Source organism: Paroedura picta, chromosome 1, assembly GCF_049243985.1.
Source record: "Paroedura picta isolate Pp20150507F chromosome 1, Ppicta_v3.0, whole genome shotgun sequence".
In the NCBI taxonomy this organism is placed as follows: Eukaryota; Metazoa; Chordata; class Lepidosauria; order Squamata; family Gekkonidae; genus Paroedura; species Paroedura picta.
Window position 1 is genome coordinate 191,404,573 of NC_135369.1, and position 16,399 is coordinate 191,420,971.

At 46.4% G+C, this 16,399-nt stretch overlaps 1 protein-coding gene across 2 annotated transcripts in view; it reads left to right on the forward strand.

Moving 5' to 3' along the window:
• Positions 1 to 16,399, forward strand: part of PKHD1 (PKHD1 ciliary IPT domain containing fibrocystin/polyductin) — a 454,238-nt gene that overhangs the window by 102,860 nt on the left and 334,979 nt on the right. For both annotated transcript variants that reach the window (XM_077315063.1, XM_077315054.1), the window contains exons 34-35: positions 6,562 to 6,787; positions 12,422 to 12,572. In XM_077315063.1, the coding sequence (XP_077171178.1) occupies positions 6,562 to 6,787; positions 12,422 to 12,572 (377 nt within the window). The remainder of the gene's footprint in view (positions 1 to 6,561; positions 6,788 to 12,421; positions 12,573 to 16,399) is intronic.

The following is a 16,399-nucleotide window of genomic DNA, read 5'->3' on the forward strand; positions in this document are numbered from 1 at the left end:
TTAGCGGGCATCATGGGGGCCCTTCAAAGCATGGAGAAAGGGGATTGGCTGCCTGGCTTGATTGACAGGCAGAAGAGAGCCCCATGGAAATTGCATTACTCTCTTCCGCCATTTCCAGCAGCATTTGTGGAGGGAGAGAAGCGCAAAAAGGAGGCAGAGAAGAGCGAGACAACAAAAAAGGTGAGGAGGGGCCGGGAGGCATGATTATGCCACTCAGCTGGCGTAACGTTATTTTTAACAATGCGTGGAACTGCCCCGAGACTCCCAAGCCCCAGGGCCAGCACTTTGACCCCTCCCCCACCCTGGTGCCTGCCAACTCAGAGACCTGCATTCTAGCACTGAAGGAGCTCAGACTCCGGTGGGATGGGAAGCAGAACTTGCGGTGGTCTGTTATTTGGGGGGAGGAGGAGGAAGCTGTTCCCCTGGCAGCTGAAAGCAATTTCGGTTGACTTGATCTTTTCTGTCAGCCGTGCATTAATGTATTAACATAATTAATATTATGTTTCATGAGGCCTATGGTTGTTTCCATAGCAGTCACAGCTTCAGGACTGAATTTGGTTCCTGGTTTCTCTGGGTATGTCATGCTGACAAGGGGGAACGACTCTTTCACTTACCTGTATCTGTTGTTCATGAACATCTTCTGTGCAGATGCACATTCCCTCCCTTCAAGCTCTCATGGGCATAATCATCTCTTTTATCGGAGATGATTTTGGTTATGTGTTCCAGTTTTTTGGGTTCTGCCACTTGGGAAAACCAGTCCATGTGTGGTTCCTGCTGAGCAGGACATTCCTCTTTGGAGCTTTTAAGCTAGTAAAAACTTTTCCATGTCTAGACTGTGCAAGAACAGTCCCAATGTGTGTCTGCATGGAAGATGTTGATGAACAACAATTATAGGTAAGTGCAACTCTGTTTTCTCAAACCTTGGGAAAAATAGAACACATTTTGAGGCCAGTGGCACCTTTAAACAAAAGTTTAATTCTGGGTATAAGCTTTCTTGGGCATTCACACACTGAAGAAGTGTACGGGGACACAAAAGCTTATACCGAGAATTAAACTTTGTTGGTCTTAAAAGTGCCACTGGTATTCAGCCTTGTTCTAATGTTTCAGACGGACATGGGTTACCCATCTGAATCTATCTTGGGGAAAAATATTTCCCTGGCAGTAAATACACTTGGAAAAATCATATGGTCTTGAATGAGGGAAGGCTGGGTGCTTTGAATACTTACTTGAGGTGAAGTCATTTACCAAATTTAAATAAACTGCAATGAAAGGTTTCAAAAGTATTGGGCTTTTGAATTGATAATGGCATGGTGAGAAAGGTGTTATTTTTCTCATTGGCAATGCTCATGGTTACCACTGGATGGCAGCAAATGAATGTTGGATTGTACAAATTGGGTTTATTCCAGATTATGTGACTCAGTTTGGAGAGAGAATGTCTTTTTTGCTCTCTCAAACTGCTCCATTTGATTTGCTTAGTAGAGGAACTAGCTTCGAGTTTGGCTGGAAAAGAGGAGATATGGAGCCTGAATTATTCCAATCAAGAAATAGTCTGTATGTTTGAGGTTGAAGTAATAGCAGACAAGAAGCCTCAGTCTTTGGCCTCACTGTTGTAGCATGTTTCTGATGCTCAAACCCAGGGATCCCCAGTGGGCACCACGGCACCCTCTGACACCTTTTCTGGTGCTTTTAGAAAGTGGGTGGGCCTGGTTGGGGCTTTTGTCAAGTAAGCCTTCTGATTGGCCGCTGGACATTTGATTGCCTGTGCAGACATTTTTTTAAACATTGCTTTGTCAGGAGCTACCACCATGAACACTAGACCCTTCAGTGTTTGACTGAAGGTCAGCTGGGGCAACCATTTTGTAGCTGACTCCACCTCCTGCAGCAGCCATTTTGTAGTTGTGTCCACTGAGATGTGTCATAACTGCAAAGGTGCTCAGAAAAGTTGAGGACTCCTTCCCTAAAACTGGCTAATGGTCCCTGGCCCTAAAGACATCCGCCTGGTCTCGACCAGGGCCAGAGCATTCTCTGTCCTGGCCCCCACCTGGTGGAACAAGCTCCCAGAGGAGATCAGGGCCCTGACGGAGCTTAAACAATTCCACAGGGCCTGCAAAAAGGAGCTCCTCCGCCAGGCATTTGGTTGAGACCAGGCACAACCAACAGCGAATGAAGGGCCCCCGCTCCCCCCCCGCTCCTCCCCCTACCCCCTTCTCCCCCCCTTCCTCCCAGAACTCCACCAGAGCGCTCTGGACCTGTTGTGGTATTGCACCGTTCCATCGTTATATTATTTTATTATATTGTTATACTGTTACATTATTCTGTTATATGGTTACAACCACTGTTATTAATTACTGTATGTTTTAACGAAGACTGTTTCATGTATCGTTGACTAGTTTTAATGTAAACCGCCCTGAGCCTTCGGGGAGGGCGGTATATAAATCTAAATAAATAAATAAAATAAATAAATAAATAAATAAAATTGTCATACAGGTGGTTGAACTGTTGTAATGGATTCCTACTTAGTATGAGTACAAGGGCCCAAATTATAACCTTTAGTAGGGGGTCACCTTATTCCCTTCCCAAGTGGGATGGCCTACAAGCAAGGGGGACTGGCAGACCAGATATCTCTTCTCTACAGCGCGCCCTTACAGATGGCCAGACTAGCAAGATCAGGGGCCCCAAAACCCATACAGACTCCAGTGTGACAGTGAATGTAAACCCATGAAAACATTTGAACAGTTAAAAGCAACAATTAAAATTGGTTTAATCATTCAATTAAAAAAACACACGCAAGCCACATCAGAACCAGGGAGGAGGGCCAGGGAGCCTCAGTGTGGGGTATGCCAAATGAACAAAAAAGGAAGTCTATTGGACGGCACCATTAAAGGGAGACAGAGGAATATCCCTGAGGAGCGATGTTTGCGCCATGCTGTTCATTAGGAAGGAGGGCTGTTTTTATACTCCACGTTTCACTACCCGAAGGAGTCCCAGTGTGGCTTCCAAACACCTTTCCCTTCCTGAGGAGGGCTCAGGGAGAACTGCCTTGCAAGAACAGCCCTGTGACTAGCCCAAGGTCACCCAGCTGGCTGGATGTGGAGAAGTGGGGAAAGCCCAGTTTTCCCAATTAGAATCTGGTGCTCTGCATATCTGGTAATCCCTGGCCCCAAAGATATCTGCCTGTCCCTGTCCCTAGCCTCAGGGAATGAGTGGTTCTCTGAGATCAGGTCCCTGACGGAGCTGTCACGGTTCCACAGCACTTGTAAGATGGCACTCTTTGACCAGGCTTGTGCCTGAGACCATCTTGGCCTCCCTCCTCCCCTCGGTTTCCCTTCCCTTCCCAGGCCAGCTGGAACATGGATGGGTTTTGTTAGTTGCTGATAGTTAACTGTTATTTTTAGTTATTTCATGCTGTTTTAATTGTTTTACTCTACTGTTGTGAACCTCCCTGAGGCTGTTCTTGGAGAGGGGCAGTATAAAACCCACTATACCCTGCTGGCTCTCAAACACAGGAAGGCCCATTCAGCAGCAACCTGGAACTACGCAGGGTATGCACGCATAAGGGGAAGAAGATTTGGACTGTTTTTGATTCGGCTCAAATTGATTTTAACCAAAGCAATTTGTCCAGATCACCCAGAGTGTAGTTTTGATTTGGCCAAATTGATTCAGATATGGGGATTTTCCACTTTCCAACATTTCCAGATTGGGGTGGGGTAGAGGCACCCATCTTGCAGCATAGCTGCAGGAACCTCTCTTCAAAAATATTGGACCAAGGGGTCCAATTCTATGGGCACCCAAAGAGCATGCCCCCATCCAATCTCCATTATTTCCTATGATGAGGAAAAAGACAGATTTTCTGGTCTGTTCACATCATTCATGTCCAAATCAAGGCTGATTTGCATACTTTTTGGCTGGATTGAATCATGTGACTGACATGCCAGGTGGAGCATTCCTGTAAAGTGTCTTCACAACTGGCGAGCATAATTCAGGCTGGTTTTCATTTCTGTCTCGATGGGCACTAAGCCTCTTTGGTGAACATTTGATAGTCCCATTTGATTCGGCTGTCCCATGTTTTATAGGTGCAGTTGTCTTATAGTGGCCAGTGTGATGTAGTGGTTTGCATGTCAGCCTAGGATATGGGAGAATCCAGTTTGACTCTCCACTCAGCCATGGAAGCGTGATGGCTGACCTTGGGCCAATCACACACACTCCACCTAATCCTTCTCACAGGATTGTTGTGAAGATAAAATGAAAGAAAGAAGACTGGTGCAAGCCAGTTAGGGTTGTCAATGGAGAAAAAGGGTTGTTGTTGTTGTTGTTGTTGTTGTTGTTAGGTGCGAAGTCATGTCTAACCCATCGCGACCCCATGGACAATGATCCTCCAGGCCTTCCTGTCCTCTACCATTCCCCGGAGTCCATTTAAGTTAGCACCTACTGCTTCAATGACTCCATCCAGCCACCTCATTCTCTGTCGTCCCCTTCTTCTTTTGCCCTCGATCGCTCCCAGCATTAGGCTCTTCTCCAGGGAGTCCTTCCTTCTCATGAGGTGGCCAAAGTATTTGAGTTTCATCTTCAGGATCTGGCCTTCTAAGGAGCAGTCAGGGCTGATCTCCTCTAGGACTGACCGGTTTGTTCGCCTTGCAGTCAAAGGAACTCGCAAGAGTCTTCTCTAGCACCAGAGTTCAAAAGCCCCAATTCTTTGACGCTCGGCCTTCCTTTGATATAAATGCCATAATTAAAATGAGGTGGGTGGGGCCAGGTAGAACTTTTGCCCAGCAAGGCTTCTGATTGGCTATTGGAGATTTGATTGGCTGTGCATATGTTTTTGATGTTCTTTTGGAAGCAACTTCCACTATAGCACAAGGATTTACACCGTGTTACTGAAGTTAAGCTGTGGCAATCATTTTGTGGCTGGCTCCACCTCCTATGGCAGCCATTTTGCAACCCCCATTGTGTTGCTGATCACAAATTTCAAATCTGCCCACAGGCTAAAAAAGTTTGGGGACTGCCATGATAAATAAAGCGGAGGGTTGCTGTCATATCTTAAAGCAAAGCCGAATGCACAAAGGGAACTGTACTTTTCACCCAGGCCTTAGTTCACTGTACTTGATTTCAGCATTTTTCTCCCAGCCTGCCTCCAGTACAGGAACATTAGCTAGGCTGGGATAAAAATGCTGGAATCGAATCAGGGCTGTCAGGGGAGACATAATTTAAATGCCTGCACTCAGCAGAAATCTTCTCACCTGGGGAAGACCTAGTATTTCATTTGAGGTTCTCAGAAAAGGAGAAAATTTCACTTACATGTTCACGTATTCATGCATCCAGCATCTGCTCTGCAACCAAGACAATTTTACTGTGAAGTAGGGATAGTTTCTCCCCATAGTGTCAATTGTGTACCTGGAGGATGTCTTGGGTAAGGGGTACCTTCTCCCAAAATATTATCCCAGTCCAATGAGGGAGAGAAATGTTATAGCTGAAACAAGAAAGAAAGTAAGCACACCTGAATAGCAATAGTAACAGTGAGAATGCGCTGGGGACCATCTCTTCCACTACTTCCTCCAAAGAGCATTGAGGTTGAACAAAGAGGTAAACCTGGCCCCAAAGAGGAAAAACTGGCCTCAATCAGGGCCAGGGATTTTTTTGTGCTAGCCCCAGCCAAGTGGAATGCTCTACCAAATGAAAGCAGGGGCCTTAATCAGTCCCTTTAAGATGGAGATGTTCTACCAGGCCTATGGTTGAGGCCCAGAAAGAACATCCAGGAGATACTGGTCTCTCTGTGTCCAGACCGGAGGTTCCTGTCCCAGGCAGCACCCAGACAGCAGGTTCCTGACCGAGACAGCACCACCCAGATGGCCCTTTCTGAAATATTAAGAGGAACTCTGGTAAGGATTAACATTTTGACTTATTTATAACTAGCCTTGAAAAGGTCCCCGCCAGGCAGCTTAAGGTGGCTTTGAGCTGCAGCTCGCAGCCGGATCAAGTGGGTTGGATGGGGGCTGGCCAGTTTGTTAGTAGGCCCGGGACAGAGCTTCTTAGCAGACAGTCAGCAGACTGGGAGGCCTTCATTAGCAGGCCCAGCGGCTCTTTAGCAGGCCCTGTTTAGCAGGCCAAGTGGCTAATGAGGGCTGGGAGGCCCTCATTAGCAGGCCAAGTTGCCCTCGTTAGTAGGCCCTCCACCACAACCCTTTGCCCAAGGCCCACTGCTGCTGGCTCCAAGCACTGAGGCGCGTCTGAGAGCAAAGAGGCAAGAGTCCAGGGATGGAGGGCAGAAGCTGCAGGGGCAGCAAACTGGCTGCACTCTGATTGGCCCTATTCCAACTTGGACAGCCGGATACATTCCACCCCCCAGGCTGTTTCACAAATATATAGAGGAACCATGGATAAGGATAATTTTAACTTTGATGTTACCTGCCCTGAGTTGACCAGGAAGGGTTGGACATACGAATAAAATTCTTCTCCTTCTCCTTCTCCTCTTCTCCTTCTCCTAAAATTATCTGAAAATAACTCTAATTTCTGTGTACATTGGGAATGCTTATTGACATTTCCTTTTGACTCCCTCCCCCACAGCATCCTTAGCTGTCCTCTGTGGCCTGACATGGTCGTTAGAGGAGAAGAGCGATTGCCCAGCGCCCGTTCCGTCTTTGATCCAGTGTGACATCCACGTCACGGCAAACACTTCTGTCGTAATAGCAACTACACCTTACCTATACTTCTGCGACGATTTCTCCACGTGTTTCTCTGACTGGGCAGCTGTCGACTCATCCAGTGGATTTTTCAGTGGCCTCTTCATCAGGTTAGACTTCATTCTTCTGCCCGACAGCCGTCTGAGCCTGATTGCTGTTTACGTATGGAAGCATTTTGGTTTTGTAGGAACAGGACCCATACTGGGGGAATAAACACACTGCAGGATTTCTGCTTGTGAAGCTGGTGATAGCAGTGTGTTTGGGCCCGCAGTGAGGAGAGAGAGAGAGAGAGAGAGAGAGAGAGAGAGAGAGAGAGAGATCTGCTCGATTGAATGTGAAATCCATTCATTGTGAATATCAAAGCATCTCCCCCTCTGTCTTTTCAAAAAGTATTATTTGAGTCTGAGAGGCATCATAAGATCCATCTAGCAAACAGCCTTCTTTGTTCCTTCTTACATTCCCCCCCCCTCCATATTTATCTTCTGATCCAAAGCAACATCTGGTGAGTGCCATTGGGGAAAAAAGATTAGGGATTATAAAAAAACGAAAGGATGTGCATTTCTCCCCCATTCTCTGCTACTTTGAATCTGATGCTAGAACCAAAGCAATATCCAGCAATATCTTGTGTTTACTCCAGTTGTATTCACTGTGGGTAGCCCTGCTGGTTTGCTCCCCCTTCCCTTGCACACACACATTATGTCACTGGCCCTCAGGAGTTGATCAGCACCAGTTGTACACATGAAACAGCCTTATGCTGAATCAGACCAATCAAGGTCCCATCAAGGTTAGTGTTATCTGCTCAGACTGGCAGCAGCTCTCCAGGGTCATAAACAAAGGTCTTTCACAGGGTCTTATGTGGAGGTCTTTCACATCAGCTTCTGCCTGGTCCTTTTAACTGGAGGCATCAGGGATTGAACCTGAGACCTTCTGCGTGCGAAGAAGATGCTCTACCACTCAGCCATGAGCCCTCCCCATATGAAGCTGCCTTAGACTGAATCAGACCATTGGTCCCTCAGTGTCTCCTTAGACTAGCTGCAGGTCTACCAGGTAGGTCTTCAACATCTCCTCCTGCCTGGTCCTTTTAACTGGAGGCATCAGGGATTGAACCTGGAACCTTCAGCATGCCAAGCAGCCGCTATTGTTCCCTAGAGTGAAATAGTTGGGTGTTTGGGGCAGCTGACAATATCGATGAAAGCTGTGTGAATTAGGGCAGCCATTGTGCTTGCTTTCTGAACTTTTTAATAGCAGTGGCCATTAAGGTGGGCCTTTTCCTGCAGTCTGGAGATGTTACTTTTACCTTTAATTCTGCTGCAAAGTTGAGAGAAACCATGACCACTTCCACTTCTCTCCTCAGGATCTCCTTTTGTTGGCTCAGAGTTCACTCCTACCACTGCTGTGGCTTGCAAAAGGCATTTACCATGAATTTGAAAGGGACCATGTTCCCTTTGTTACCTCTCTTAGAAGTTGGCCACCAATATATGCCCGATCTTGACAGCTCTCACAAGCTAAGGAGGGCCAGCCCTGGTTCGTAGTTGCATGGGAGACCACAAAGGAATTCCAGGGTTGCTATGCAGAGGCAGGAAATGGGACAATCCATGTCTGGAGTCATAGAATCAGAGAATCATAGAATCATAGAGTTGGAAGGGGCCATACAGGCCATCTAGTCCAACCCCCTGCTCAACACAGGATCAGCCCTAAGCATCCTAAAGCATCCAAGAAAAGTGTGTATCCAACCTTTTCTTGAAGACTGCCAGTGAGGGGGAGCTCACCACCTCCTTAGGCAGCCTATTCCACTGCTGAACTACTCTGACTGTGAAAATGTTTTTCTTGATATCTAGCCTATATCGTTGTACTTGTAGTTTAAACCCATTACTGCGTGTCCTTTCCTCTGCAGCCAACGGGAACAGCATCCTGCCCTCCTCCAAGTGACAACCTTTCAAATACTTAGAGGGCTATCATGTCCCCTCTCAGCCTCCTTTTCTCCAGGCTGAACATTCCCAAGTCCCGCAACCTATCTTCATAGGGCTTGGTCCCTTGGCCCCAGATCATCCTTGTCGCTCTCCTCTGTAGCCTTTCAATTTTATCCACATCCTTCTTGAAGTGAGGCCTCCAGAACTGCACACAGTACTCCAGATGTGATCTGACCAGTGCCGTATACAATGGGACTATGACATCTTGTGATTTTGATGTGATGCCCCTGTTGATACAGCCCAAAATGACATTTGCCTTTTTTTTAAACGTAGAAGCGTATCCCCATCCAGTAGGCATGCTTTTCATTTTTCTGACCCAGATGCAGAACTTTACATTTATCTTTATTAAATTGCATCTTGTTCTCATTTGCCCATTTTTCCATTGTGTTCAGATCTCGTTGAACTCTATCTTCTGGAGTATTTGACAGTCCTCCCAATTTGGTGTCATCTGCAAACTTGATGAGTAGTCCTTCCACCCCCTCATCTAGATCATTAATAAATACAGGGCCTATAAGATTACAGAATCACAGTATCACAGTATCAATCCCCATTTCCTCTTCAATGGGGATTTCCTGGTCAATCTCCTTATCCTCTTCAGGACTGGTTGTATCCTCTTTATTCAGAGTTGCACAGCTCTGGTCTATGAACTCCTCCCAATTTCTGTCAGAGTAATAATCCTCTCTTCTAAGCCCCTAATCCTTTCCTCCAAAAGTCTTACCAGCTTACACTTGGGGCAGCTGTAGTCCATCTTGTCTTCAGGGAGGAAGGCAATCATGTCACACTCACTGCAGATGATGGGATGAGTGTCCAGGAGGTCCATCGTAACCTCTAGGTAGTGCAACTACCGGGAAAATATAATCTACAGATTCTAATTGCTAGGCCAAGAATCCCAGGCCCTTCGGCTTGTGCCCCTGACGAGGAGCAGCCCTTTTTAACTCTCCCAGCAGAGCAGAGGGCGGGTCCCCTGCTTCCTTCCTCCTCAATCACCACAATCATCACAATAGCCTCGCCCGGGTGTAAACTGCACGGGGCTTTTATTCCAACCCCAGGTCGATTCAGTCCCTGCCCTCTACACAGAATGAGATTTTCGTTTGGATTTGGGGCGATTTTAATTTTCCTTCTGCAGCAAGAAGGATTGATCCGGAGTGACCCTACCTTTATTGTGGGATATCTCGGACTGCTGCTAATCCTGAATATATTCAGAAAATCGCATTCTTTTGAATCTGGGCTCTCCTCCGTGGTAGAGGACCCGTGATTGGCTACAGGTGGTCACGTGACAAGCCTGCCTCAAAGGAGAAGCCCCTAATTTGTCTCAACTTCTGTCGGCCTTGGATTTTTTTGTGTGCCTTCTTTGTCCCCCCCCCCCCCCTACAAGAAAAGAAAGGATTTTTTTCCTCCTCTGACTTCTTGGATCCTCTCCCCCACCCCCTTCAAGAAAACAAAGACAGAGTCTCCATTTGCCTCCCCCACCCCTTCTGAGCCTCTCTAACCACGTGCAGAAGACTTTCCTGTTTCAATGGGGAGGGGGGGAAGAGGAAGACTCGCGTTCAAAGCGATCTGAATCCAACAGGACTGACAATGGAATAAAGAGAGGAAGTGCAGACTCTGCCCTGGTCAGCAGCAGCAGCAGCAGCAGCAGCTCTCCCCAGCAGCTCCATCCACGTGCTCCCAGGCTGCCTGAGCTCCTGCCTAGAAAACCTTAGAGTTGGCGCAAGTTGGCTATGACATGATGACATTCGCCACCACTCTCCCCCAAAGTTTGGCAATCTTGCTATGCATTGACTGGATACTGTCTGCTCCCTGCCACCCAAGTAATTAAAGGGCAGACAATACCCTGATAACCCCCCTAGGCAGAGGGAAAAGCAAGCTCTTTTATCCTGTTGCCGGGCACCTCGTTCACAAGGCAGTTTCTCTTGCCCCCCTTGGCCAGGCGCAAGTATTGTTGGGGTGCCCGAGGGGCTACTAGCGACCCATCTGTCCCAGGAATGCCCAGCTACAGTGATCCACGTGATGGTCTTCCCCAGGCTCATTCTGGAGCTCATTCTATGCAGGCCTGTCCTTGTCCTTGATCTGGAAATTACAGCTGGCAAAAAATGCAGCTGCTGGGGTTCTCCCTAGGACACCTTTGCATTGAGGCAGCTACATTGGTTCCCAGTGGAATACCAGACCAAGTTCAAGGTGTTGGCTTTGACCTTTAAGGCCATTTGTGGTCTGGGGCCTGTGAACCTGAGGGACCGCCTCACTCCCTGTGTCCCACACCTGGCCTCGTACTCTGCAAGTCCTAATAGATTCCTGTAGCCATGTTGGTCAGAGTGCAGTGGGACTCGAAGGCTCACGCCCTGAATAAATCTTTGTTCAAATGCTAATAGGTTAGAGATCCCTGGTCTGCGGGATGGAACAATAGATATAGACTGGTCGATGGATCGATAAATAAAATCTGACTTGGGAGCTTAGCAAAGCTAACATCTGGAAAAATGGAAAAAAGGGCAAGGATTTCTGGATTTTTACCCTTCTGGCTATAAAAGCTGTTTCATCTGTCCCTCGTACAAGGAAAAAAACATCACCTGCTTTGGGTTGAGAAATTCTTGGAGATTTGGATGGGAAGCCTGGGGGGGGGGGATATGGGGAAGGGATAGAGCTGCCCCCCAGAGCAGCCTTTTTCTTTGGGAAAACTGACCTGTGGGAACTTAATACTGGGACCTCTCCGGGCCCCTCCCTCAGAAGCTTACATCTGTATTTTTGCTGCAAAGGAAACGGGAACCCTGGCAGGTAAACAAAAGTTAGCAGGACTCATAGGCTGCCTTTCTAGTTATTCCTTTTGCTGCAGACTTTTGGAGGACAAGCAAACAAAAATGCCGTTCCTCACAGAAGTGCAAGTCAGTCTACGGGGAGTCAAGATGGCTGAAAGGGAGGCAAAGTGTCATCCCAAGAAGCGAGGGAAAGGATATTACCATTTTACAAGTTCCCCCACCCAAGCAAGCAGCTGTCAGCGCACAGGTCTAATTAAGAACTCTCCTTTGCTATTGCAATTCCGATGACTTTTCCCTATCCCATCTCTTGCTTCCCAATGTGCAGAGAAGAGATTTTGGGGGCATAGGGGGGAAGGGGAGCCCCTGTTAAACTAACTGGCACATATATCGAATCTGCTTAGCCCGGGCTGTTAAGTAAGTTTAATTAATTTACTAAGTTAATGTTCCAGCGCTAGCAAGAAAGCATCATTGCTATCAGCTGGGTAGCAGGAATTGGAACCCTAAATGAGCTCATTTTTTCACAGTTGGAATTAGGGACCAGTTAGCCAGTTGTGTGGTTTTTCCAATTTCTGCGTCTGCCCTAAGGGACTTGCAAGTTATTCATTCCCCAGGATTAAGTGTGAGTAAGAGAGGAAAGAGAAACAAGGGCTTGGTTCCATCTTTTTGACTCAAGCAGTGTCTGTTTTCTCTAGTTGCCTGTTTGGTCCTGGAATGGAACCGGCACACAAGTATATATATATGGAACAGGAGGTAGACAGAACAGCATCACGGATAAATATTTCCTGTGTGTATTTTTGGTCAGGAGGGTTTACAGATGGGGGGGGGCACCCGTGGAGGGTAGAGAAGAGGGCAAAACAAATAAACAATAAAAGAATGGAAACAAAATTACAGAAATTTGCAAAGTTTGACAAATGGTGGCCTGGAGTTGCCACAAGCTAATGGCTTGCGATGATTAATAAGAGTAAAAATAATTGCATTTCATTAAGATTGATGACACCCCATTTAACCTCCCTTCTCGTTCCAGCCCTAAAGTGGAAAGAGATGAAGTTCTCATCTATAATAGCTCCTGTAACATTACCATGGAAACTGAGGCAGAGATGGAGTGTGAGGGTCCTAATCAGCCAATTACCGCCAAGATTACTGAGATATGGAAAAAACCGGGCCAGAACACTCAGGTATAATCAAATCTCTTTTATAGACTGATTCAAACAGCTTAAAATTAAATTTGTAATATTGTGTACATTTAAAGGAAAAAAAAACAATTTAGGCCAGGCAGAGGCAATCTATAATATTAAATGCTCTCCAACTTTGAATAGCAGATTTTTTAAAATGCCAGCAGGGGAACTAATGGTTAATCATATGGTTTATTTATCAGATATCAACAAGGCCTCCCCTGTTCCTTTTAACAGCCTCAATATCTTGCTGTTGTCTATTTATTTTTTTGAAAACTCCTTTCTTCTTACAAATGCTAAGCCTCTCCCTACTGGATGTTACCTTCTTGCTCTTGTGCTCGGATTAGAGATCCTTATCCTGTGTATTTTGAACAGCAGCCGCTTTTAATTCTGAAAACCATTTGAAACAGGAAGATGATAAGACCCAGTTTTTATACCTAAGAGCATCAGAAAAAGCACTGCTGGATCAGACCAAGTGGTCCATCTAGTTCAACATCCTTTCTCACACAGTGGCAAACCAGTCCCTGTGGAGGGCCAACAACTGGACAGAAAGGCCAAGGCCTTCATAAGAACATAAGAAGACACCTGCTAGATCAGACCGATGGTCCACTTAGTCCCCTATCCTGTCTCAAACAGTGGTCAGCCATTTCTTCTAGAAGTCTAATGACAGGGTAGAGAGGCTGAGGCCTTCATGAGAACATCAGAACAGGCCTGCTGGATCAGACCAATGGTCCACTTGGTCCTATGTTCTGTCTCACATAGTAGCCAACCAGATCCTCTGGAGGGCCAGCAACAGGACAGGGAGGCCAAGACCTTCATAAGAACCTCAGAAGAGCCCTGCTGACTCATACCAATGGTCCAATTAGTCCAGCATCCTGTCTCACACGGTGGCCTGCCATTTCCTCTAGAGGTTCAACAACAAAGCAGAGAGGCTGAGACCCTCATAAGAACATCAGAAGAGCCTTGCTGGTTCAGTCCAGAGTTCCTTCTAGTTCAACATGCTGTCTCTCACACACCAGCCAATCAGTTCCTCTGGAGGGCCAACAATAGGGCAGAGGCAGAGACTTCCCCTTGTGGGTCTGGGATTCAGAGGTTGACTGTCTCTGCATGTGGATGTTACCTTTAGTCACCATGACCAGTAGCTCCTGGGTGACCTATCCTCAGTTAATCTATGTACTCCTTATTGGAAAGCTCTAAGCACGACAGTTAGAGTGCATTTAAAGGGCTCAGAGTTCACTCCTGCCACTATTGTGGCTTGCAAAAGGTATTCACATTTTAAAGAGACCATGTTCCCTTTAAAGTTTGAATGCATTTTCCCCCTCCACTGGAAACAATGGAGGATGGGGACACCTTCTTTGGGAGCTCATAGAATTAGACCTCCGGTCCAATTAATTTCAGACTTGGGTGCACCAACACCTATGCTGGAAATAGGTTATAATAGGTTATTATATAAAAAGGGCATTCACAAATATTGACTGAATCTGAATATCATACCATATTGGTAAAATACCAATACTTTGAGGGGTAAGTATATTTGAACCAAAAAATACCAGATTTCTTTGTTAAACACCACTTGCCATGATGTGGCCTGGTTTGGAATATTTTGTGCAGTTCTTTGGAATACTTTGTGCAGTTCTTTGTGATATCTCTGAAACTTAACCCCTCCAAGATGGAGGTCCTGTGGCTGGGGAAAAGGGGGCAGGACCAGGAAGCGTGTTTCCCATGATTGGATGGAGTACAACTTACATATGCACCTATGACCAAGAATTTGGGCATGATTTTTGATGCCTCTGTATCTATGGAGGCTGAGATCACAAAGGTAGTCCGGACAGCGCTTTCCCACCTGCACCAAGTATGGCTACTAGCGCCTTACCTTATCCTCAGATCACTTGGCCACAGTGATCCATGCAACAGTCGCTTCCAGATTAGACTTCTGTAGCTCGCTCTACAGGGGCCTAACCTTGTCCCTGACTCAGAAATTGCAGCTGGTACAAAATGAAGCTGCAAAGTTCCTCACTGGGTCATCTTGGAGGACCCATTTCATAGAAACATAGAATCATAGAGTTGAAAGGGGCCATACAGGCCATCTAGTCCAACCCCCTGCTCAACGCAGGATCAGCCCAAAGCATCCTAGAGCATCCAAGAAAAGTGTGTATCCAACCTTTGCTTGAAGACTGCCAGTGAGGGGGAGCTCACCACCTCCTTAGGCAGCCTATTCCACTGCTGAACTACTCTGACTGTGAATTTTTTTTTCCTGATATCTAGCCTATATCGTTGTACTTGTCGTTTAAACCCATTACTGCATGTCGTTTACTCTGCTGCCCAATGGGAACAGCATCCTGCCCTCCTCCAAATGACAACCTTTCAAATACTTAAAGATGGTTATCATGCTCCCTCTCAACCTCCTTTTCTCCAGACTGAACATTCCTAAGTCCCTCAACCTATCTTCATAGGGCTTGGTCCCTTGGCCATAGATCATCCTCGTCGCTCTCCTCTGTACCCTTTCAATTTTATCTACGTCCTTCTTGAAGTGAGGCCTCCAGAACTGCACACAGTACTCCAGGTGTGGTCTGACCAGTGCCGTATACAATGGGACTATGACATCTTGTGATTTTTATGTGATGCCTCTGTTGATACAGCCCAAAATGGCATTTGCCTTTTTTACCGCTGCATCACACTGCCTGCTCATGTTTAGTTTACAATCCACAAGTACCCCAAGGTCTCGTTCACACATAGTGTTACCTAGAAGGGTATCCCCCATCCAGTAAGCATGCTTTTCATTTTTCTGACCCAGCTGCAGACCTTTACACTTATCTTTATTAAATTGCATATTGTTCTCATTTGCCCATTTTTCCATTGTGTTCAGATCTCGTTGAACTCTGTCTCTATCTTCTGGAGTATTTGCCAGTCCTCCCAATTTGGTGTCATATGCAAACTTGATGAGTAGTCCTTCCACCCCCTCATCTAGATCATTAATAAATATGTTAAAAAGTACCGGGCCGAGCCCTGAGCCCTGAGGTACCCCGCTACTCACCTCCCTCCAGTCTGATGAAACACCATTGACAACAACTCTTTGAGTGCGGTTCTCTAACCAATTCCCTATCCACCTAACTATCTGAACATGCAGATTGCAGTACTTCAATTTATCCATCAGAACAACAATTTCCAGCCATTGCTGAGACAGCTGCATTGGTTGCCAGTCTGCTTCCAAGTTCAAGGTACTAGTTTTGACCATTAAGGCTATGCGTGGTCTGGGTCCTACATATCTACGGGACCTCTGTGGTCTGACCAGTGCCGTATACAATGGGACTATGACATCTTGTGATTTTGATGTGATGCCCCTGTTGATACAGCCCAAAATGGCATTCGCCTTTTTTACCGCTGCATCACACTGCCTGCTCATGTTTAGCTTACAATCCACAAGTACCCCAAGGTCTCGTTCACACACAGTGTTACCTAGAAGCGTATCCCCCATCCAGTAGGCATGCTTTTCATTTTTCTGACCCAGATGTAGAACTTTACACTTATCTTTATTTAATCTGTCTTCTGAAGTATTTGCCAGTCCTCCGAATTTGGTGTCGTCTGCAAACTTAATGAGTAGTCCCTCCAACCCCTCATCTGGATTATTAATATATATGTTAAAAAGTACAGGACTGAGCACCGAGCCCTGATGTACTCCGCTACTCACCTCCCTCCAGTCTGATGAAACACCATTGACAACAACTATTTGTGGTTCTCTAACCAATTCCCTATCCACCTAACTATCTGAACATGCAGATTGCAGTACTTCAACTTATCCATCAGAACATCATGGGGAACCTTGTCAAAAG